This window comes from Hetaerina americana, unplaced genomic scaffold, assembly GCF_022747635.1.
Source record: "Hetaerina americana unplaced genomic scaffold, ioHetAmer1.1.p SCAF_3, whole genome shotgun sequence".
Lineage (NCBI taxonomy): Eukaryota > Metazoa > Arthropoda > Insecta > Odonata > Calopterygidae > Hetaerina > Hetaerina americana.
In genome coordinates, this window is record NW_027286874.1 from 30723459 (window position 1) to 30749598 (window position 26140).

The 26140-nt window shown below is 38.5% G+C and overlaps 1 protein-coding gene across 1 annotated transcript in view; it reads right to left on the reverse strand.

The window, feature by feature from the left end:
• Ance-3 (angiotensin-converting enzyme Ance-3) overlaps positions 1-23004 on the reverse strand; it is a 38737-nt gene extending 15733 nt beyond the window's left edge. The window contains exons 1-7 of the mRNA XM_071587131.1: positions 22789-23004; positions 13586-13744; positions 7228-7324; positions 3162-3305; positions 2503-2694; positions 2194-2291; positions 164-333 (exon numbers count right to left, since the gene is read on the reverse strand). Coding sequence (XP_071443232.1) covers positions 164-333; positions 2194-2291; positions 2503-2694; positions 3162-3305; positions 7228-7324; positions 13586-13744; positions 22789-23004 — 1076 coding nt within the window. The remainder of the gene's footprint in view (positions 1-163; positions 334-2193; positions 2292-2502; positions 2695-3161; positions 3306-7227; positions 7325-13585; positions 13745-22788) is intronic.
• Between the last annotated feature and the right edge of the window lie 3136 nt (positions 23005-26140).

The following is a 26140-nucleotide window of genomic DNA, read 5'->3' on the forward strand; positions in this document are numbered from 1 at the left end:
AACCCTATCACCCAAAATACTCCAATTACAATAAGATCCAGTATCAGTAATCCTCAGCATATACCTAAGGGATTGGAGCCTCTGGCCTTGAACCTAACAGTGCCTTTGTTTATAATCATAAATTCACCACAGCATTTTCCAGACTGCAAATTATATCACTTACCTGAAGTCTTTGCCATTACAAAAGTCCCATGCTGATGGTTGACATACTACTGGACGACCTCGAATTTCCTCTAGGAGAGATCCTGACCAAAATTCAGGGGGTGCAGCGGACAGATTTAAAGAAATGAAGAAATGATCGGCCAGTTGAAACATGGATGCTGGTGTGTATCCCTGAAAATTTAAATAGAGAGAACTTTAATTCTAAATACATGTATTTTGAATTGTCAGCTGTTGTGGAATAAGGGTGAGTACCGAGAACATGCATACTCTCTCTATGCTCAGACTCTTTTCCTTCTGATCCACATGCACATAAGTTTCACTGTATTTTCAAAACTCTGACTATCCTGATTTAAAAATTCATTTACACTATTTTTTAATGTTGAAAGTTATGTGAGACACTGGCACAATGTGGCTAGATTTTGTCATGCACTCCAATATTTGTGATTACATTAGCTGTTTTGAAGGATTCACCACTTAGTAACACCTGCCCAATTTGGTGACATTATTTGATTTTTAATAGTAATCTGAGTAAAGAATAAAAAAAGTAAAAATGTATGCCATCTCTGGAAATCAAAACTGAATTTCTGGCTCTAGAAGCCATCATGCTTAAACAATACCTCTCATTTCTTGTGCAGCATTAACCAAAGACAATAGAAACCCATTTTATCACATAACTTAAATCACTTCGTCAGCATTTATCTTTACATATTTGACAGTGATAACACCCTCGTCTATTAGGAGTTTGTGTGTAGTAATTCAAAGAGAATATTTCCAGCATGATGTAGCAACAATGACCTCTAGTCATACTGAAACTGATATTTTATTATGAATCATATTGAGTGATATTAGAGACTGTTTAAGGTAGACATTTACTTTGAAAGTAATACATATTATCATGAAGGGAAGCATCAAATACAGTCAAAATAGGTATAATTTCATTTTAGTACTGTATTTATGGACAAATCATAATGATATTTTTAAGGAATCATAATAGTTCACCCATTTCACATCTTGTTGTTTCATTCTGTTTTCCTGGAAGCACCAGGATTTAATGTATAAATGAAGTATAATTTCTTAGGAGTACATATTTTAGAATGAATGAGCATATGCATCCATTTTCAGATATGCATCAATCAAAGAGCTGGGAAAAAAAGAGAGCTCAAAAAGAAGGGAAAGAGTCAGTTTACATGTGATCTTGACTCCCCCCCTCCCCTCAGCATTCTATTCACCCGCAATCCTTCCAAATAAAATCCCATGTATATCAGGTGGACCAGATGGTTATCATGAGGATTTCAGGGACCCTTGAAGCATTGAAAAAAATGGATATGATTTCTGGGATTTCCATTTAGGTTTTGAGGATCAAGAAGGAGAAAATATTCTTATTGCACATTGTTTGTTATTTGACTTCCTGGAATCTATTGACATGTGGGGATAGGGTCCTTCTTTCACTAACATCACCAAACTTGTAAAGTCTGTTCTACAGAAATGTGCACATTCAAAGTAGGAGGCCCAGTTCCTTTTCCCATATCAGTTCCATTTTTTGTGAATTCTGATACCCATATAACAATAGCTTAGAATAAGCTGGGAGTGTTAGAATCACCAACTGATTTGAACCAGCAGTTGGAAATCCTATCCACCCTGCTGCTGAAGACATTCTTGGGACAGAATCATACGATGGATAAAAATATTTCAAGAAAAAGCTAATAATTGAGTTTTTGAGGCAGTAGGCTAACTCAGGTTTCGAATAACTACTTCTCGCTATTCATGCAAGCAAATAGTCCTAAGGGGGTTTAAATATACAAGCAAATTTTACTGTTTGTTAAGTAGAGAAGAAAAAGATTGTTATGGGTATGATAAAGTTTGACTAGTTTCAATAAAAGTCATTATTTTTTTGACAAATTTTAATTAACAACATTAGTAGTTTCATAGTTGAAACATCATTTTCAGAATGTACTAAAGAGATAGGGCAAGGTTTTAAAGCTTGTTATCCTCTCATGATTTACCCTGTTGTGCCTTTTATTTTTATCTTACCTGTTCTATCATTTGAGGTGTAACATCCAGGAAATGCTTCCCAGGATATGGTAGAGTAATATCCAATATGTTACTCCAGGTTTGAGCCCACATATTTCCTGCAGAGTGTAAATGGGAAAATTCAATTGCTTTCATATTTTTGGGGTCATTCAATAATGATTTTTGATAAATTTTTATGAACTCAGCAAAATTATGTGAATGTACAAATTATTTTTAAAATAGTTGCAAATGTTGGGGGTTAAAGAAATAATTTCTTATAATCACTGAAGATTTTTTTGAAAGTTATGACATCATTGAGGAATACTTTACCTAATACATGAGCAGGCAGAGGTGCATGACGATTTATTTTATCTGGTCCATAATGATCCCTTAATTTCCGTCTTACATAGGCATGAAGTTGTTCATAGAGAGGACGAACTTCTTCCCACACTTCCTCAACCTCCAGTTTTAAAGTTGGAGATTCATAAGGGAACATCCAAAGCTCCGCTCCATCTGTAAGGTCTGCAAATGATTCCATAAAAATTATCTTTATTTTAGCATTATATGATTACTATGCATTACTATTTGCTAGTGTTGTAAATATTTTGAGAAACTCCAAGCACTTAAAGAAGGGATATTGTTGTTAATGAAATATTCAAAGAGGGTCAAAATATTATTAAATCTTATGATTAATTTGCCTAATTTCCAATCTTGAAACTTGTTCATGGAGAACTATATTGAAGGATAAACTATGTAAGTTTAATTTTTGCATATTATTTTTTTTTAATTTGGGCTACGGGGGAAATTGTTACATTAGATTGTATTAAATGAAGCATTACCATCATATAAGGGCCCACATTTAGGGCTGGAAACATATTAGATGACAAAGAAAGGAGCTCGGGTGCATATAAGGAAAAGGAGTAAACTTAGGGATGAGTAATATAAAAGAAAGCATTGAAATGTGAATTGGCACCAGGATATGTACTAACTGTTCAGTCTGGCAGCTTCATTGGTCAGCTCCACGACCTCTTCATAGATGGGTCGCATACGAGGCCCTGTTAAACGACGCCACTCAGTCCATGCATGTTCCAATTCCTCCCAGTCTCTGCTACGAGCCATCAGCTGAGTTAAATCTGTAATTATGGATAACACAGGATTTGGTGATATTTTTGAACTTTACATTTTCGAATTTAGGGATGGCAGATTTCATGCATGAATTTTCCACTCTTTCATTTTTAAATTCATTACAGCCCTGATCAAAGTAGATTGATTTCAAAGGAGTTATATACTACCTTGATCAAAAAGTTCCCGGAATAACCACCGTGTGGCGCTCCCATCGTTCCGATTTGAGTTCTGTTTTTTTTGTTAAATTGGTACATCTGTTGTTGATATTCCCTTTAAATCTTAGTGTCATAACTTGACATTTGCAAAAGTAACGTAGCCAAGAGTACATCTATCTCTGTGTGTGTTGGCGATTTTTTACAATTGCAGAAATGGATTTAAATTTGCAACAACGAACTTGTATTAAATTTTGCGTAAAAAACGGATTTAGTGGCGCACGGACGTTGGAAATGTTGGAAAAGTGTTTCGGCAACGATTCTCTAAAAAAAAAACGGTCGTTTACCAGTGGCACGAGCGGTTCAGAAGTGGTCGTGAGTCAATCGAAGATGATGAACGCAGTGGCAGACCATCGACATCGAAAGTCGGTGAAAAAATTGATAAAGTAAAAGAAATGTTGGTCAATAACCGCAAATTAACCATCAGAGAAATAGCGGAGGACTTGAACATTGCCTATGGATCCGCCCAAGACATTGTGGTTAATGATTTGGGTTTCCGTCGTGTAGCAGCAAAGTTGGTGCCAAAAGACCTCAATTTCATGCAAAAAAGAGACCGCGTTGACGTCGCAAAAGACATGATTTGCGAGGCTGAATCCGATCCCACATTCATCAAAAGGATCATTACTGGAGACGAGACGTGGGTTTATGAGTACGACACGCAATCCAGACATCAGGCAAGTGAATGGCGTTCACCAAATGAGCCGAGACCAAAAAAACCACGTCGTTTTCAGTCAAAAAAGAAGGCAATGCTGACGGTTTTCATGGATTACAACGGTGTAGTGCATCATGAATTTTTGCCAGAAGGCCAGACAGTAAACAAAGAGTATTATTTGGGCGTTATGAGACGTTTGCGTGAAGCAATTCGCCGAAAGAGACCATAAATGTGGGCAGAAAACTCGTGGATTTTGCACCATGATAACGCACCGTCGCACAGTGCTATCATTATTCGTAATTTTTTGACGAAAAATGCAACAAATACCATCCAACAGCCACCGAATTCACCTGATTTGGCTCCCTGTGACTTCTTTCTGTTCAATCGAGTTAAAAAACCATTACGGGGAACGCGTTTTAGCAGCCGAGAGGAAGTAATGGAAAAATCGCAGGAAGCACTGATGGACATACCGAAAACCGAATATAAAAAATGTTTCGAGGATTGGATCAAGCGCTGGCATAATTGTGTTGCAGTCGATGGGGATTACTTTGAAGGGGACAATATAGATTTAGATGAATAAACTTGTATTTTTAATTTTCTGAATAAATTCCGGGAAATTTTTGATCAAGGTAGTATAATTCTTATTCGAGGCTGCTTGCAAAATTAAAAAAGTAAAACATGTTAAATCTTTGTGCTGAGTTCTCCATATTTTCAGCTCTGCAGAAAAGAATCAATATAATTCCATTCTCGTACAATAAGTAGAAGTGTCTATTTAATCACATAATGGCAGTAGATAGTTATTTATTTAGCCAGAAAAAGCAGATTCAATATCTCCTAATAACATTAGCAAGAAAAGGATATTTGGAAAACAAAATTTTCCTGTGATTTCAAATGTATTTATGTACTGTAATTTTATTCGCAAAACAATTTCACATGAAGGCCCTGTCAATTCTTAAATAAAAAAAAACTTGGTCGATCAAAAGCTAGCAGAAAATGAGTGTTGTCATTTGGTTTGGCAGGATCACTTGCAATAATGGCTGAGCAAGAGGGGCCTGAGGATAAGCAAGCAAAACAGCACAAGTCAAAATGGCATTCTACAAGAAGACAAAGTCTACGCTAAGCACAGTGTAAAAGCTTAGAAACCACAAAACAACCCACGAAGTGGTAGGCAGTTCGAAGAACTGAAGTGGAGCTGCCTTCAGAAATTTTCAAATTTGATGACTTTTGATTATGGTAATGAACGTCTGCGATATTCACATTAGGGACGCACTGATTCCATAGTCCCTCCAAACTGATCCTGATTACATGCTACAAGGTCCAGGCTATATGCTCCAACTCTTTTCTCACTCTTCTTTTGTTGGACAAGGGAACCTCATCGCTTCCAATCCTCCCTCAACTACCCCAGGTTCCTCATGACATGTGACTGGTTCGTCAAGCGCCTATACCTGGTTCAAACTGCACTCCTTCCATTTCGCACAATTAAATCCTCAATCTCCAATTTCAGTTTCATCCTCTACGTAAAAATTAAGTAGGGACGATAATCAATATATCAGGAGAAAAATGTCTACCAAAGTAGGGACCGGGAAATTAGGAGAACGGTCCACACTTCAACAAATTGAAAGCTGACGTACTTATGCCCTTCGCTTACAGGGAAACACCCGGTATCACTCCCGACAGTCCGCCCCTATATGTACTTACTTATCTTCTTTAAACAATCGTAATTATAGATGCGAGATAATAGTTACGGTACCCAATCCCATAAACAAAGATGTGATATAATTGGTGTAACTCCGTAGTCGTCTTTTATTACGCTGACAGTTATACGAATTCTTTGTAATTGATAAGATTCGAGACCACTGCCTGGAACCAAACCTTGGGTCCCACTTGCGTAACGCATGGTAAGTCGTCAGTAACGGGCTTCAAGAAGTTCGGGCATCGTACGTACCAAGAAGCACTCAGCTCCCTTCTTTCCCCATAATGACGACCGTAGCCTACGATTGTACTGGCCACCCCCCCCCCCCCACTTTCCCTCTTAGCGCTTTTTGCTGTTTCTACTTAGCTTCTTACTTCAGTGCGCATATCACCCACTTCACCAAAGTCCACAAATTCCTTCCACTTCAAACTACCGCAGTGTCTCTCCTTTATATTGCCGGGGACGTATTCGTTTGAATTGCTTTTCGCTTTTAGCATCGAATAAATTCAGTTCATTCTTCCAAAATTGAGTGGACGTAGCCCAGGAAGGCGAGCACAGTGGAGGCTAGTTCTAACTTTTGGTCTATAAGACGCGCTCAAAAATCACTGCTGTAAATTATTGAATTTTTCCGAAGTAATACTAGCGAGAATAGTTTTACACGAAGATCTTAAAGTTTACTCGCTAGGTACATATCTAATCCAAACTGACAAATGATGAACGGCAATATTTTGTTTATTTCGCGCTTTTATTTACTTGAGGATTATGACTGCTAATCACTAGTCAATTTTTATCATAAAGCCGCGTCATTACATGTTACCAATACTTATTATTTATCGTCTTAATATCATTATAGGTAATTTAAATATTAGTTTTGAAATAACACTTTATCAAAGGGAATTCAACGGAATTCTAACCTGATAACTAAAATATGGCAGCCAAAATAACCTTGACATCATTGTGATTATTTGTTTTAGGTTCATTAATAAAGTGTAAAGCAGTTGATAATAAAAGTTAATATGCAATTTTCAACCATCAACATCATTACCATTTTAAAATTAGACCTGGTTCACATGGACATGCAGAAACATTATGTATTGCCTAAGCTTGGATTCTAAATTGATTGAAGGGCTTACCGTACTTAATCAAGCCTGCGGGCCATGGGTTAACCAATACTACGTACATTATACAATGCTTTTTCAACGCAATATCAAATATGTGCCTTCCAACATTGTGAACCGCGGCCAGGCAAAACTGAAGTTGCAGACTGCATTCAAACGCGTCGACCGTCTGAATGTCTCCGCACACTTTTGTCCTGATATTTTGTGAACCTGTAGCAGAAATGATTGATAAAATTCAATAAGCTCTGATTTTACCTGGGTCAAGGCGTAGGCCACAGTGAAATGGGTCCCTGTAGGCGCACACGTTGGCACTGTTGTAAATAGCCAGCATGTCATTGATGAGACGGTTGTACTGTCAGGAATGAAATTGGAAAAAGTATAATAGAAACAATTCGTAGAGTTCCGATTTTACGAGGGTCATCCGGAAAGTAGTACCCGTTCGTGAAATAAAGACACAAAAGTAAATATTAACAAACATAAAAAATTTTATTTGAAAGAGGATACTTTAAACTACTTCTCAACATAATCTCCAAGCAAATTAAGGCATTTGTCATAACGTGTGACAAGTTTCTGTATTCCTGCTGCATAGTCCTTCGCCGCCAGCTCATTGAGATACGCGAGGGACCCATCTTGCACAAATTTTTGCATAATGCAGATGGTGTTTAACAATTTCATGAACAATTGTTCGAGAAACATTGGGAAAATGCTCACAGATGTCATCAATTGTGACGCGCCGATCGTTCCTCACGAATTCGTCAACTGAGCTCACCAGTTGGTCTGTAATGACAGACGGTCTCCCCGAACGCTCATCGTCGTGTGTGTTCCCCCTCCCCATGTTGAAGTTGCGACACCACCGCCGAACAGACGACTCGTCCATTACATTGTCTCCATACACCTCCTTTAATTGGCGATGAATATCTCATTCTTGGGCCTGCTCTTTAAGTGTCAGGTTTTACAGGTCTAGGAGACGATCTCTTTGCGGTTTACAAGTCTGATGAATAGAGCCATCTAATCAAAGTAATTTGTCCCAAAACTTATGTCTACTTTTCACATTACACACCATGATCATTACAGTAAATGTGATTTATGATATTTTCCCATATATTTTGAATTTTTAGTGCGCTTTTGAATTGCTATGAAGCTTTAAGGATATAGCCCAAAAATAGTAGTAGTAGTATTTATGGGAGGCGACCGACAGCTGAGGTCATTTGCGCCATAGGGGATGAACAGGAAAGGATGAAGGGTGGAGAGAAACCCGGCGTCGGCATTAACCTACTCTGAGCGAAAGGCGCCAAGGGGTCCGCAGCTTGACGTCCCATCCGACGGACGGCATACTCACTCAAAGTGCCCTCCACAAAGCACCTCAAGTAGGGATCGAGATACCACTGAAAAATTTCAACACCGCCGGGATTTGAACCCGGACCCTCTGGGTGGGAAGCCAGTACGATAGCCACCGGGTAAAAAAGGGTAAAAATTCGTAATTTTATGCCGGAATTTAAAGGGTCAAGGACAAGGTTTAAAACGAAAATGTTTGTCTTCCGAACGATACACTCACTCGTAGCCCTTTGTGATCCACTCTGCAATTCATCTCGTAATTCCCATAACAGCGGAGTCAAGCGTTCCCATTCCCGCCCGCCCGGGGAAAAACAACTGCTGTCCATTGAGCACGGTAGAGAAGCAACAGGCTTTTTTCTTCTACGCTTACTTTTTTCAGAACCAAGTTTATGATTTCATGCTCTATTTATTTTCTATTTGTCTCTCCTTTCACCCTTTTCTGCTTTTTCTATAATTTATTCTTAAATAGTCTCCGCACTTTTAACTTTTACCGCTTGGCTTTATTCAAACTTTAATTCTTTTTCGATTTTAATCTCGTTATCGCTGTCTTTATGCTAACTTTCATGTTCCTGAGTGGCTAAGGTCTGTATCAATAGTGGTTCACCATCTGTGGTGACCTCTAAGTGGCCTCCTGTGTCAAAATTTCTCACGTGCTATCCAACACTTGGGAGTTGCTGAAGAGTCTCATGCGTCAAAAATCGCGTGAGAAATGATGTAGGAGATTAGAGACTCCCATTGCTGAGAGACAACTATTGATACAGGCTTAAGGGATTTTATGGCACTTAGTAAATATTTTGAGAACCTACACCTGGCTGTTATTATATCGCAATTCCGTTTCAACTAACGGTGTAATGAGTTGTGGACTGGTCCGTTCCTCAAAAACAGATATGAATAGTAGATTGGTCGAACTTGTTGTTATATTCAGTAATCTAGAGTCAATAAATGTGCTTCCACACTTTTCATGTCTATATTTGCCAAGTTTTTATGGCGATTAAGACTGTTGTTCAGAGAACTTACAAATTTATTAGTAACTTGAGAAATAGATTCTCTGAGAAGAATTTTAAGAAAGTGAGAATGGAATTACATTTGTATAGTTTTTTTGGGGGCTTTTGGTTCCCTTTTTTGGATTTCTTCCTCCATTTATTATCCACCTTTCTCACCCCTGGACGTCCAACCAATATTACCGTACATTATTTAATCTCCGTTATATACTTTTGTTGATTATAATTCTACTACGTGCTCCTTTCTTCTCAAGATCAATAGTCGGAATGTGCACCCGCTTTTGTCATTGCCGCTCGTAAGCCATGAGCGTTATGTTTTCTGCTCATCATATGCGTTGCATATTTGTATATGATTTGTGATGTTACTTTGTTCAAGTTCAGTTCAAAAGTTGTTTATTTATCCAAGTTTGTTGTACATAACATTTATAAGCAATCATATAACAGATAACAGGTAACAATAAATAAATAACGGTAAATAACAGTGTACAACAAACAGGAAGCCCTGTTTTAGGCTGTGCGCCTCTTCAGGGTAATGGTTACTTTGTGAACGGGGTGGTTATATAAGGTGGAAGGGAGTTGGCCCAGAAGGCGAGACCACATTCTATGGCTGCTTTTCTGGTGCTCCGGGAAAGGGATATCATGTTGATTCTTAGAACTACCTTTCCCGTATGCAAAATTAAATTAATCGTCACATAGTTTCCCAATGCTGTCACTTTCATTTTTCGGGACATAAATGAAAATTGTCGAAGCAAGAGCTTCCTCACCTTTTCCTTGCCAGTAATCATTTAATTGACCAAACTTTGAACTATTTTTCACCATAATGAGCCAAGTTGCATTTTTATATGTATCTAATCATAAGTTATTGGCCTAATATTTTTGAAACTTCTTATATGAATCCATTATTCCCACCGTCTCTGACTTTTTTATGGCTCCATTGATAAATTTCCTTTTTATTACTCTTCGCTGGTAATGTCTTTCCTTTACTCGCTGGTAAAAAATCTTTCATTTTCTTGAAATAACATCCACTTTACTGTGTTTGATTTTTTAATACTCAGATAATTCATTCCACAACGGCTCCATGACTCCACAAGTTTCTCACCATATTTTATTATTTATTTGTTTGCCAGTTAAAAAGATGCGGAATGCGTTTCATTTGGACAACAGGTCAGCATTGAAATATACATCTCATGACCAAATGGACACGTCCTTGCTTCAGTCCTTCCCTTGGGAGGTTTCTAGAGTCGCCTCTACTATTCGTAATTTGTCAATTCTTGGTTTTTATCGCCGGGAAATGGTAGTACAGATTGATTTTATCGTATGATTGATACGGGTACACCGAGCAGTAAGCCCAGTTGCAATGCGTACACCTCTCTCTGCGGTATTTATTCTGTAGTATGGCCATTGTAATCGGTACTCGTATCTCGGAGATCGTGGCTCAAGAACAATATTTTGATCAGTTCAGCGCCGTTTTGATAGCTTCAGACGTTTCTTTGAGCTCCGATGGAAGCTGATAGTTGAAGGCTTGTGGGTCGCGCTCCTCTGACTGACTTGTGATGGTCGAAGACAGCGTCGAAGCCGATTGCTGATTGGCTGGGCTTATTCCCACAAAGAGTTGTCTAATAAGTCTTTAAGCTTTAATACTCGTGGTTATCCTAGTCAATTCACTAATGACTAAGAAGACCGCGGGTAAGACATTGTGTAAAACTTCATGAAATTGTTTTTTCACTTAGGTGCTGCGGCGGAAGAATTTGATTACGTGTGATCTCGGATGTTAAGAACTAGCTCCTTCCGCAATTAAGCCTGAAATCCGTCACACCTAGGTGAGTCTCGTAGTTGCCATCATATCATATTTGAACTGTAACCGTCCTCTTTGCACGAAAAAGTCAATTCTATTGCTCTTCGACATATTTGAGATTAAGGTGCTCCGAGAGCTGCATTTACTCAGGCGATGCAGCTCCGATGGTTACACAAACACACATGACATCCCCAAAGTTTATAATTACTGTAATTCATGAACGGAAAAATCTCGCTCCTGGCTTCAATACAAAATGTAATTTATATCCATTGCATTACTATTAGACTTAGGTGAAACAATATTTTGCCCCTCTGTATATGCCTTTAGAAGACGTAGGATATGGAAAGTTTGCCAGGGAAGGGTGGAATTGGTGCGGTATGCAGCAAGGTTAAGTCACTATCGGGAAGTAAGAAGGGATGATCTGTACTAACAGTTAGAGATAAGTTGGGGAAGATAATAGTTGACACAGAAAAGATCCAAGAGAGATGGAAGGAATATATAGAAGACCTGTATGGTAAAGAACTTAGGCCAACAAGGATAGACATAGAAAGGGAGCATGATGCAGATGAAGACAGCCCAAGTCCAAACATACTCAGCGATGAGATTGAAAGGGTATTAAGGGAGATGAAACCAAATAAGGCTGTGAGGGTAGACATCATTCCTGCGGAACTACTAAAAGGTTTAAGAAAATGTAGGAGAAAGACTCTATATGGACTGATTCGTAGTCTCTCTGTGGAAGGAATCAGGCCGGAATACTTAGTGAGATCAGTGTTAGCTCCTATTCCGAAAAAGGTAAAGACTACCTCATGTGAGGACTACAGGACAATAAGTTTGATATCCCACACCGCTAAAATTGTTCTCAGGATCATCAACAAAATGATAGAGAGTAGGGTAAATGATTACTGAGGGGATGATCAGTTTGGGTTTGGGAAGGGTAGAAGCATGCGTGATGCCATTACAGTAATGAGATCACTAATCGAGAGGAATATACATAGAATACAATCAGGACGTATTTGCCTGTTTCGTAGATTTTGAAAAGGAGTTTGATAGAGTCAATTGGGAAAAACTAATGAGTACATATATTGCAGAATATAGGAATAGATTGGAGGGACAGGAGGCTAATCCGCAACCTGCAAATGTCTCACACTGCTTAGGTGCGATTGGGGAACGGAGAGTCCGGATGGGCAGTGTTAGGAAGAGGTGTAAGGCAGGGTTGCCCATCATTACCGGTGCTGTTCAACGTATATGTGGAGGAATGGATTAAAGAGGCATGGGAAGAACTGGAGGTACGAATGAAAGTCGAAGGGGGATTCGTAAAATCAGTAATGTTTGCTGATGACCAAGCTTTAGTTTGTCAGTCAGCCAAGGGGTTACAAGCAATGCTGAGTGAATAGAAATTTCAATGCGATAGATATGGGATGAGAATCAATATTAATAAAACAAAGGTCATGCAATTTTCTAGAAAGAGAAAGGCTAAGGTTAACATATAAATAAGAGGACGGATACTAGAGCATGTGGAACAGATAATATATCTTGGAAGTGTTTTAGGCCATAACGGTCAAATTTGGGACGTACGGAGAAGAATTACACTTTACCGGGCAAAGAGGAGGGAATTAATGACATGGATGTTGAGTAAGGGTAGTAAGAAAAGGATCGTCCAAACTTTGCTATGGAGCGTAGTTATGTACGGCGCAGAAGCGTGGTCAAAGAAGCAGGATGGTAGAACTAGACTGGAGGCTTTTGAAATGTAGGTGTGGAGAAGGATGGAAAAGGTGAAATGGACCGAAAGGAAAACAAGTGAGGAAGTACTAGGTATGGTGGGCAAGTAGAGGGGTTTTTTTGGTAGAAATCATGAGGAGGCAGGAAAAATGGATGGAGGGTGTATTGATCGGCAGTGGGATGTTGAAAACTGAAATAGAGGGGAGAATGTTAGGCAAACGAGGAAAGGCCAGGAACAGGATAGTGTTGTTGGATGGGATGAAGGGAGGATGCAAGTACACTGCGATGAAGAAGGACTTCATGAGGAATAGGTTGCTGGATTGTGTTTCGTTAGGTTTAAAAAATATTTACAGGAGTTACAAAAAAGTTACAACATTAATAGGAGTTACAAAACAATTTATTTGGTAGTTGTGTCCATCCAAAACCTACCTTAACCAGTAGATTACTTTATAATAATATTCATTTATTGAATTGTGGGGCGAATTTAGTGTTATAGTCCACCAATACCGAGGTACCATTTACGAGAATGTCTGAAGGATGCTTGTTGTGTGATTTCCTGTGGGAAATTGTGTCATTTTTTATTTTTACATTACAGGCAAGTTACTCGGATATCAAATGAATAGTTAATTTATAATTGTGGAATAAAACACTAATTTCCTCCTATTTAATGTGGTAGGTAATATTTCTTCGAATTAAAAATACTTTCTTGACGAACAGGGACAGACTTTTCTCGACACATAAATACTGGTGGATAAGTACTCACCCGTTCTAACTTTTCTAATGGAAGGGCGGCGGGTCCGACAACGGATAGCAGCCGGACCTGTCGCCACAGATCTGGATCGCCCACATCCTCCCTCTTGAGGGTTTTCAGGAGATCCCACACAGCACGTTGGAAGTGAGAGTATTCAGCTTGTGCTGATAACTGAAATCAAATCATAGCATAAGTTTCACCGCTGGATAAAGTCGGATAGAAAACCAAAATATGTATCCCGGAGCAACTACAAATCTAATTTAATCGTAATTTTCTAATGAAACCTGTTTCAATTGAATATTTATTGAAGCCTAGAGGAAAATCAATAACAATTTTCCGATCCACGAACAGAGAGAACAAGGTGGACAATTATTTCAAACCCTCTATTTTTTAAAGCGGGACGTAAGCGTGAAAAAATCTAAAGCATTGAGAGTAAATTGCTTATATAAAATTATTTTGAAAAAGTTTTGCGGTTACTCTTAGGACAGGTTCTTTTACCAGTAGCATGAAGAGGTTTAGAAATTTCATAAGGCATACTTTTTCTGCAAATCTAATATGTTATCGATTTATCTCAGGTTTTTTTTACAAAGAAATCATCCTTAATAGTTTTTCGTATCGTAAGGAGTGAGAACATGATTTTCTCTCTCATTTTCTACCAATTTGAAGTTTTTTGCATGGACATCTTGTGTACAGTACTCAACAAGAATTATTTAGAATACTCCGCTGAATTCTTCGCTAACTGAATGGAATTATCTATTCCCATGGTAATAATATAATTCTGTATGAATCCAAAAGGATGGAAATCCTGCACGAACTCCTTGCATAAATTCTTATTTCATATATTTTCAAAGAAAAATTATTATTGATGGAACGAAAGATCCAAAAGCATTCATACGCGTGACGATTCGATTCGATAACCTTGCTGTGCTTATGCTAAGTAGTGGTTACCTTTTTTACAATAACGTCTTAAGCCTTAAGGAAATGATGGTTCACTTTGCTAAACTTAAAAAAAGTCACTTTTTCAGGAGTAAAACTCTTTATTCTCGTTGCAAAGATTTCTTTGTGAAATTTTCATAAACAAGAGCAGATGTCTTCTTAAAATTGATTTGAACCATTATATTCCTGCCTACGTATTTTATCGGTAGAAGGGGTGTTTTATTTAATTTCTTATGGCTAACTGGAAGGCCAAACTGTTAAATGCGATTACTCTTCAACCTACGAAAGGATTATTCCATGGCCAAGCGATGCTATACATGACTCTCGTCATTTTGAAATGGCAGTTGATCGGCTATCTACCTAGTCGGACATTTCTAATTTTTCCGCTGAATGAGTTCATCTTTCACACACCGTTTTTGTCGGAGGTTTTAAGGTTTTCCAGAGGCCGGCAGATACTTTTCAGTGGTATCCCGATCCCTATTGAGGTGCTTTGTGGAGATTACTTTGAGTTTGTACACTGTCCGTCGGATGGGGCGTTAAACTGTGGACCCCTTTACACCTTTCGTTTAGAATAGGCTAATGCCGACGCTGGGTTTCTCTCAACCCTTCCTCCTTTCCAAACCATACCTAATGGCGCAAATGACCTTAGCTGTCGGTCGCCTCTTCTAAAAACTACTGCAATGGCGAATGAGGGCAAAATTACTACAGTATAATTAAATGTCTGAAATTTATTTTGATGCTGCAGTATCAATCTACGTACTTCTCAATTTTTTCTCTGTACTCAGGCGAGTAGTTTCCGAGAGGTCTAAGAGGCGCGGGTTTCTGTGATGTATCGGGAATTCGTCAAACCGTTTAATAATAGATGTTTTTTTAATTTATCAATATTCTAGCTGACCCAGCGAACTTCGTCCCGCCTAGCAATCAATGAACAGTTTAGTTACACCATTTATAAATAAAAAACCGCTGTACCGATTGAAATCATAATTGACTTTTTATAATAATATAAGGGAGAATATTTAATAAAACTACAAAATTAAGCATTAAAATGGCTGGCCAGAAAGACATTTTCTTTTTTTCTAGAAATATATATATTATATATATATATATATATATATATATATATATATATATAGAAAAAAGAAATATTATATATTATCATTGAATTTTTTTTCTTATATTACTATAGAAGTCAAATATGATTAAAATCGGTACAGCCGTTTTTGATTTATAAATGATGTAACTAAACTGTTCATTGATAGTTAAGCGGTACGAAGTTCGCCGGGTTAGCTAGTATATTGATAAATTAAAAAATTTTGTGTACTACAGAAATGTACAGGACTTCCTCCCCTCCCAGGTGTGATTGAATTGGGAGATGCGTGTCGTGGAATATCTAAGTGGGCGAGCATCAATGAGAAAACACATTCGTATTCGAAATTAAACTTCGGATTTAGTCGGATGTAAACAACGATAGACCACATTGGCTTTATGATTTGGATCATTTTTTTAGTTTTTCAATGAGTGCCTATGCGAAATCCCTATACTTCCGCTATCTAAACCTTATTGAGATGCAATATGTACAAATTAGAAACATGTTCCAAGCATTGTAAACTACTGGGGAGAAGTCAAATCACGGGTTGAAACAATCTCGAAGGAAAACGATTGTCTTCACGTAATTTCAATCTAGAGCGAAACAGTGTTTCCATTCCTTCATTTGGATTCAGAAGTTCCACTCGTATTCAAGGTTCTCCGTGGACAAATAAAAAATTTACAAGGCCGAAGACCCTTGTACTAATAAGAGTAAGCACGTTCGGCGATGAGACTACCTGTAAACGTCCTCAGGACTCGCAATAAGGGAAAATGGATCAGCCTCCCGCCTTATACAGGTAGATGGTGACTGTGGGTTAAGGGCAGTGAAATTAAAATCAAGTCATGTTTCTTAACGGTGCCGTATTGGAGGAAATAAACCAAGGCTTCTAAGTTAGCTGAGTGCCGACAGTAATACAGAAGCTTCGCGGATATGATTTCTTCAATATACCGGAAACCTTTACTTCCTATTTGTGCGCAAACACCATCAGAATTATTAATGAGAAATGTAGTTGGCGGTAAACGCCAACTATATTTCGCCAAACACCACATCCGATATTTCAGTCTCGTAGGTGAGGTCGTTTCCGTAAAAATACAGAAATAGTTTGAAGGCAGACAGATGGCTGTACACTACCTTTTGGTTCTATCGACCCCGACTTGCACTTTAGAAACCAGCCAGTTTAGAGGCCACCGGATAAATATTTCGCTGAGGAATTTAAAAATATTGGAACGAATTACGCTCGTGAACTAAATGAGAATCAATTAAAATACAACGAAACTAGGGAATATATCAAAATAAAATCTGAATTTTCAATTTAAACTTCAGGTGGCAGCATTTATCTTCGTTACTTTGCGGAAAACGTTTTATATAATGCGGAAGAAAATGATTGCCAACTTTAACTGTCAGGAACTATTATTTCCTCATTTTTCAAATTTCTATTTTGGCTTCGTTAGTTAATGCTATTGAGAAAGAATACTCGGTTGTGCCGAGAGCTGCGTCCAGACTCGTTAGGCATTAGGGAGCATATTGTTGAGAGGGCGTTGATTACTATCGCACGACACATGGCAAATGTTTGCTGTAAGCGACGCTTGAAAATCTCCATTGCGACAAACTAAATTCGCAGTTGCTAGGAATTTGTTCGCCGAATCCTCATAAAATATGTATCTCAATCTTTTAAGGTTTTCTCTGTAATGTTTATACTTTTGAAAGTAACATGCATGTTGTTTATAACTAATAATTTTTTATAAAAATAGTAACACTATGCCCTCTGTTATGGTAGTATAAAAACAATCAACTTTCAAAAGTCGCATTTTACTGAAATTATAGTCAACTTAGGTAAATGTTTTACTTACATACTCTGACATAGTCGTTTATAGTATTAACAAGATAATGAAACTGGAACAAAGGAGTAATATGAAGTTACTTTTAACGTGAATCATTTATTCAATTTCATGTTTGGCCGCTCGGAAAGAAATGCAACTCCCATACCGACGTTCGAGGACAGAGTTGAGACCTGACTCTGGAGGTCCCGAGGAGATGTATATTCTTACGCTATTCTTGATGGTTTGTAACAGAAGACCTGCACTCCGCTAGCGGCCTGCTATTACTCTTTCAGGAAATAACAGTAATTTGGGAAGAGAGGGAAGCACATTGGTAACTAATACTTTCAACACAACTTGTGCAAGGTACAAATCGCTGTTATCGAATGCATGCTGGAATCTAATTGTTGAATACCAGAGATATGAATAAAAAGGTGCTGGTCGAAGTTTCGATCGGTTTTATTTGTTTGTTTAAGCGGCCGTTAATCAATGCCTACTCTGATCTTGAAACGAGCGACGAATCTGTTTATTTACGTAAAGACAAAAGTTTAATTTGAAGGACATGTGAAGCACCCTGGGAATTGGAATAGGGAAAGCGGGAATTTGGGGTGAACTTCAGGTTTCGTCATGTGCTGCGCGCTTTATACGACATGAAATGGTGGCAGTTGGACGTGCCCTTCGAATACTTCTTGAAGAATGAACCAACGTTGAGGCAGAGGTGGGGTCGGGGACCTAAGACGCGGGCAATTACTGAGCCGGTATCACTGACAGTGCAATATTCTACAGAATATGAGAATGAGAGAAAGAAATAAAAGTAGGAGAAAGCGAGGTTACATTAACATAGAGAAATTACGAATGAGAAATGGTTTACTGTAGTGTATGGCACGAAATCTATTTCCAGCATTTATCCTTGTTTAACTGTTTGACTACGCGCACGCCAATTTTATGTTAACGATTTTCTATATATTATTTGATCTCCGTTTACTCTTTTATTTTATGGTCCCCGTTCACAATTTAGTATCGCATCGCCGAACAAAAAAGTTAAAAATGTGTACGAAAAGTAAACGGAGAAGTAACTGTAAACAACTGCAAAATAAGTATAGTCATTTGGGCATTGTAACCTTTTGTTACTCTGCAAGGAACGGTTTAAGGAAAGAGCCCGGGAGTATGAACGACATAAAAATCTAGAGCAAAAGGTGGACCTGTTTCTATTGCATTGCAGCATATGTGGAAGTCTCTGGGTGAATTGATACTTCCGGTCTTTTTCCCTTACGATCAACGCAGTAGTTATGACTTCCTATACTTTGTGCAACGTGAAACTTCTCCTGTCTCAGTTGTTCCTTTCAATGTCAATGTTGCAGTGATTATCAGTCTACGTGTTCCTATCATATATATTTTTATGACCTCATAACTACTGCGTCCTTGAAACGTAATGGATTTAATTTCTTCATCGCTTGCCACCTAAATCTTGAGCCTATGCGTCATTAGGCTAAGGGTCAATTGCCATGAATGAAATTGATCTACTCCGAATATGAAAAAATGATATTTAACTTTTTATAATCTTAAAAGGACCTCTATAATTATTAATAACGGAAAAGTCTGCGGCCTCCAGGTGATTTGCCAATGAAAGTCAGCGAGTAGTTCATTAAGCACGGAGAATTTCTGATACATCCGTCATTATGTCATCTAACACACGCCCGCGATATTCTACGCCCACATACCTGGCGCAGATTGATAAAAATTCGAGATCATTCAATGGATGATGACATTGAATTAAGATGATATTATTTTCAATGTTGCTAGTATTTTTATATCTCCAGTTCGTATTTGATCAATTATTCCATTGCTTCTCTTTTCAAGGATTTGTTAATAACTATTGACATTGATTTGAATATGAAGGTATTAATATCATCATATAATCCTAAGGATGCCTATTTAATTGGTATTAATTGATTTTCAGGATGATGTACTTGCATGCAGAACATTCAGAATTAAGCATTTTCATGATCATTCCATTGACGCTCAAACAGCAATGAGAAGTAAAACAATGAAAATTGAGGAACTTCAATAACTTTTTCAGTTTTTATATCTGGTTTTGGTCGCAATTTCTAGAATAAAATGAATCAAATTTCACTCTCGAGGAACTCTCTCAAGTGCTTTCCAAAGCACAATTTATTTTCGGGAAAATTAGACATTGTTCTACCTCTCTGTAAACATTAGAAAACACTCGAACGCCCTGAACTTACCCAAGTATTTTATATATCGTTACTAGCATTCTAAACTCTCTGGTATCGCTGTCCTAAGAATGTAATCACACAATTATAAATTTGGTGAGATGTCCACTTTCAGGATTCTTAAATGTTTGGTTCCTCCGTATGTAAATAATGATAAACAGAAACTTATTGTCCCATTTGCTGTGTTTCATTAGGTCGGTTGAATAGAGAATTATCCCTATTCAATTTTTCATGGGTTTAATATCTTTACCGAGAGATCTATAATTATTTAAAGGCTATCAATATAAAGCTACCCAAACTGAATGGTTTTTCGACATTAATACAAATATTAAGGAGATAACTCCCCACCTCTTACGAAAAGTGATTTTCAAACAGAGTGGAGAGAGAATAGGGGGTCACAGAGTGGAGATCATGACATTTCGTATTCTAAAGTATTTTTGACTAATTAAACTAATGAACACAATGCTTACGTTATAACGCAGAGATTAACCATTTTGTGCCGTGTCAAGGTTGGACGAGGGACATATGCTTGTTGTGTAATAACTTCGCGATTTTAGGGAATAGTGACAATTGTTTTTATTGGAAAAAAAATCAATGGATGGCCCCCAATTTTGGGGGACTGTTCGCATTATAAATGAGATAATTTGTTATTTTTTAAAGCAGTTCGCATAGGCCGTATAGAGCGTGTAAATAGCCATTTCTGCGATTGTACAAAGTCAGTTCAACCCAGACAAGCTACGGGGAATACGCATTTTTAGAGAAAAGATAATTATTTTTAAATGAAAGAAAGGTGAATTATGTATTTTATTTGCGAAAGTATTATTTTTGAGGTAATTTAAAAAAATATAAATCATAATGCTTGTTTACATTAATTACGTAAAGCCCTCCCCAATTATTCGAGCTTCTCCGGCCATATCCCACAGTAATCGGTTAATCCAGACCCTAATGTAATAATATTCCTCTGAAGAGGGCTGACTCCGACAAAGGGAAGCTTCCTTCAGAGGAGAAGGCTTGGCAACTCATACCTTGAACCTGTACTGGAGAAACTCAAAAGCAAGCTACGTGGTGCACCCTTATCTCCAGGAGTGGTTATCTGCGCTGCCCTAGTTTCGGCGTCTTCGCGACGGCCCGGGTTATTGGCCCATCGGAGTGGACAACACAGAAGGGACGGTGGAAGTGAATGTTTTCTTTTTTTTGCTCACCTCCACTTAAGTTTCTCTGGCGTCATATTGGCAAAAGGAACTTCAGTGATACGACCGCCATTTGCAGGGGACGGTAGTGAGACAGGCGCGCCGCGGTGGGTGGAAGGGCTTGGTCAGAGCGGGTGGGCGATGGCAAACGGAAAAGGTGTTTCATGTGCATTCGATCGAGGAAATGTTTAAATACAATGAAAGGAAAAGGAGAAGAAAAGCGAAGGAGGAACAGCGCGGAACGAACACACAATCGAAGAGGTGCTACGGCTTAATGCGTTGCACGCGATAATTTAGCCGCAAGGATTAACGCAAATTGTGGATTGAGTGGAGGGTTGTGCTTCACTAGTCCTACGATCCTCCATTGAAAATTCCTCCTGTGTTTTCACTCCTCTCCTCGAATCGGTATCATCATCGGAAAATTCAGGAGACTCTCGCATGGATAACAGAAAAAACTATGCAGTATTCATTAAGAGTAGCGCAAGTAAAGATTCCGGCGATCCGTTTTTTCTAATTTTCTTCAAGACTTACTATATAAATGCAATCCGCTGCCCACGGAAGTTAATGAGTCAAGATGTCTTTTCTTATTTCAGAAACCAAGGAGGAGAAATATTTATTGCTATATGGTATACATCAAAACTGAGGTATAAAATGAAAAGGTAAATATAGGGAAAGCATTTTACTGCGATGACATTTCGTGATATACTGCCAATTTCGAAGAGAATGAAAAATCTTTGGCTTCAATGATTAAGTAAAAGTTTTAGGATACGATAAATAAGATTTTTTCCCTAACTTCTTGGCAGGGTAGTGCAAGCACATACGTTTATTTCATGACGAAAATGCGGTTTAAGTTTTTCAGATTGATGAATTCTTCCTCTTTGCGTCATTATAGCCATAATTATAAATAGAATTTAGCGACAAGTTTCTTTGGCATTTCAATAAACTTCCTCAGGATCGAAGGCCAATGGAACACAATTATCGGCATGAATCAACCCTACTGAAGATACGGAAAGGCATTCATTCATGTCTCCGGTTTGATGGCATAATGCTTTCGCGAGTTCGTCTTCATTTTATTTTTTCAATAACTTCGTTTTTTTATTCTTGAGTTCCTATGCGGAGGGTGGCATAAAACAAAATGAAGGTAATTGATTCTGATTGTTGGTAAATATAAGAGCCACTGTAAGCATAACGAATGCCGTCGGACGCAAGGGTCGTCGTACTAGAATTTCTTATCTAGTTTATCCCTCCGAGGAATTATCTAAATAATTACGCAGATATACGCTAGCGGGTTGGCCACTATGGCTGGAAAATCAGGAAAAATTCTGGAATTACTCAATTTTTTAAATATTCTGTCAGAAATGGGGAAAAGGCTGTTTTGAAAAAACTGGAATTAAATATTTAGAAACGGAATATGATGAGAGAAAAGGGAATTCCCGATGAGAATAATTTTCCCTTTGATTATAAGATCAGTTCGCTTTTGTCGTTTCTTGCAGGGTCTCGTGAAAACCGATACTATAAAACAGGACAGACTTGAGGTGATACCAATGGCATGCGCAGCGCTGAGGGATGATTCACATAAAAAATATCTAATTAGCTTCCCAACTCCCGGGAGAGAAATCGGGGAAAAGGACGGTAAGTTCATCGGGATAAAGTAGGGAGTGTAGAATGTTTGACCTCCCTAGTCCAGGTACATTTAACTCCGAAGTCAAGTCCCTGTAATCGGAGGAAGAAAAGAAATCACCTACGGCAACGAAAATCGCACACAATTTTATTTTCTCCGGCAAACCCCGAAGGGCGTGCGTGCACTAGGACCCGTTCGGATGCTCGCGTTGATATCTCGCCCATAACAAACAACAACAAACACTGCGGAGGCACCGCCAGGGTTAGGCCGCTGTCGTCGGTCGCTCTCTTCCTCGGTGGTGACGAAATCCGACGGGAAGAAAAGCCTTACCGCGGCGAGTTGGGTTTCTTCGCCGACGTCCGTCTCGTACCGCCACTGCGCGACGACGTTTCGGGTGCACTGTTCCGAAGCCAAACCGTCCACTTGCCGAAGGAGGGCCCTCACACCTCCTGGGCCCACCCGCGGGACGTCCGCCGCCTCGGCCGCCACCGAGACCGTAAACAGAAGGAGCGCCGTCCGATACATAGCACTCACCTGCCGAGGCATCGCATCGAACAATGAACGGTTCCCCATGGGCTTGAGTGGGGACACGGCCGTGGGAGTCACCCCGTCTTCCCTTCCCGCTGTTTCCCCCCACCCACCGCCCTCCACACACGTCTCCTTCCTCCCGTCCCCTCGCCACGGCCTCCACGCACAACAGGCCCCACCCCCACCTACGGCGTCCGCACTTATCACTCGCCTCTAAGGACACTTCGGGCACATAAAACGCTAAGGACAGGGAAACGACAAAGAAGCGATTTCACCCTTAATGGGGAGAGGCGTGAGAGGGGAAGCGGCGGGTGGGAAATGGGATAAAGGAATGAGGAGAGTTGAAGGAAGGGAAAATCGGTAAAGGGGAGGAGAGGTGGACTATGAATGACGGAGACGAATGTTGGAAGAGGTGACGGCATTCGAGGGTTGTCCCTCGGACGGAGAAAACTAGCCGCATTTTCGTTTTCTCTGGCATTAATATATTCTTGAAATCCCACGAAGCTAGCGGCTTTTCGACCGTGAAATTCGAAATGAAAACGCGTATTGCAATTTTAAACTTATGTGAGATTAAGATACTATTGGCCCTTTTATAATAAATCACTCTAGATGTCAACCAATTTAAATTATCGCCGAATGAAATGGGCAGTCATAGAATTTCTTCGAAGGTACATCAAAGCACGTATGGGAACGCTAATGAAATCCATATCAAAGCCATAAGCGCCGAGAAATCAAGTGTACCGTAATATCAAGGGCCGATGAATGTTATTGGTATATGATAATTACGATAGTGAAGACAAGTATCCCGATACATTGCTTGGACGATATCAATACGTACATCATCTAGCGAGTTGTGAAGGCTTATTTCGCACATTTCCCCCATTCCCATTTTCGATAAATAATTTTGATTTATCCCTAATCGAAAACGTACGAAGATATATTTCAACGAGTGAGATACCCTGGCGATAGACGATTTGTTTTAATTTAAAACTACATTTCCAATATTAGTTTATCATCAATATCTTGGACACGATCGAGTATATATTTAAGCTCTTTTTTAGTCAAGACATATTGTTATGACGGCGATTTAAAAAGTCGAAAATCGATGCTGGGAATAAAATATCAATCCTAGAAAATTATTTCCAGTTAATAGCAAATATTAAGGTATATTGTTCACATGGCGAGCGTCAACACTTTATTAATTCCTTTTATTTTTTGCATCAGAAGCATGTTATTATCATTTATCATGAATTTTCCAAATAAGCAGAATCATTACTTAGTTTTCAATTTTAATGTAAAAAGCAATCTTCGATGAAATTTCCTTTTCATTGCGACAATTTTATATGGCTTTTAGTCTAGCATCTGTTTTACAGCGGAGGGATAATGGGGAAATCCTGAGGTTGTGCGTGTCCAAAAACGAACCTGACCAAATTAAATTCTCTACCGAAATATATTGAAGACGGAATAGTTATTTCTCTATGATTTTCTTTTATATTTTGGCGTTGAATACGCAAAAAAATTGAGTTAAATTGCCAACAAATCCTTGGTTGTTTGAGGCGATTTTGCTGCAGCGATATTCATAGTCCAGGGAATCAATAGTCTAACCAAATTAGATGATCACATTAAAAGACTCGCTGCTATTTCTAATGCCTTGGTTGGACTTTGGCAACTAACCGTGTTTTAGGACAAATATTTCAGAGGGTAAAGTTTAAAATATATTTTATATAAACTTGTGAATTTTTTTTTACTGTCAGGTTTAACTCCTGCTGTAAGCAGATTTTCGCATGTCATCGTGGATAATGAAAATGCATATGACGAACACAATTGTTTCATTCGTTAGCCAGGGAATACTTTGGACCTGACGGTTTAATCGGAATCTTCCTTTTACCTAAAAATAGTACACTTATTGGCAACAGAGCGTTGCTGATAGGTAAAAATGGGACTGCAATGACCTTCGACTATGAGTTGCGGCAAGGGCCTAGGAGAAAAACCGTTACTGGGAAGAGAGGAGAAAGTAAATGTTCAAGGAAAGATTCTGTCAGAAATACTTCGTTTTTGAAAAAGATTCTAAGGTCAACTATGCTGGATAGAAGTAGTTTTAATTTTATTCAACTGCTGTCATGGCACAATTCTACTTTTTTTTAATATTACTAAAATATTAGCAGTGTTCTCTAATGTTAACTCCTTATTAACAACTTCTATCACTCTAATACAGGCATGGAAAAGTTTAGATTTAGATTCCCCCTTTATTTTGATATTGAAGTAATTACCCTAAAATTTTTAGTAACTTATTTATGGTTTATTATCATTCTGAATATTTTCCGGAATATTATACTGCATGTCTCACAATCAGTGAGATAATTTTTTGACGGCCTGCCGCATTCTACGATAAGTTTATTATCTAAGCCTAGTTTGTTTATTACTCAAGTTTAGTTTAGGACATTCAAGTCTCCTTAATAATACGACGTTTAACGAAAGCGAAAAGATTCAGGCGCCATTGAAGTTTTCATCAATGTCACACCGAAATATTTTGCCACTATCTGGACGTTAACGCTATGGGAAAGGCGAGAAGAATATGGTCAGCAGTAAAATACGTGTAGTACGCACACGGAGAAATATTGGGGACCGAGTACGATGAGTAATCAAAAGGGAGACGACATAATGGAGTTTTCATCGATTAATTGATTCTTTTATGCATAGTTTATGAGCAGTTAGCTATGGTAGCAGAGTTCAATGACCCAGCCTGTGTCCCAAAATATGAGAATCTCTTTTATGAGCATCAATATGATGGTTTCGAACTTGAAAACTACTAGTAAAGAGAGTTATAACTTTGTAAGTAATCTAAATTTGTTTGAATATATATCAAATGTCTGTTGTAATCCCTATTAGATAGAAATCGAATAAAAGTAAAATTGTTCGCAAAATTGTTGGTATGGTTATTTTCAGGAATTAGTAGTCAGTAATCCTAGTTCGGTAAATCTTTCCGATCAACTGTTCTTCCAGTTAATATCTCCATATTTCCATTGTTCTCTGCCCTCATGCCTTCCTTTTTGTAATCATTTTCGCGTGCCGATTTTGGGGTCTTCTTCCTTAGTTCTGCACGTTACCTTCAACGATAGAATTCGGTAAACTGTCGCGGCTTGAATTATTTTAA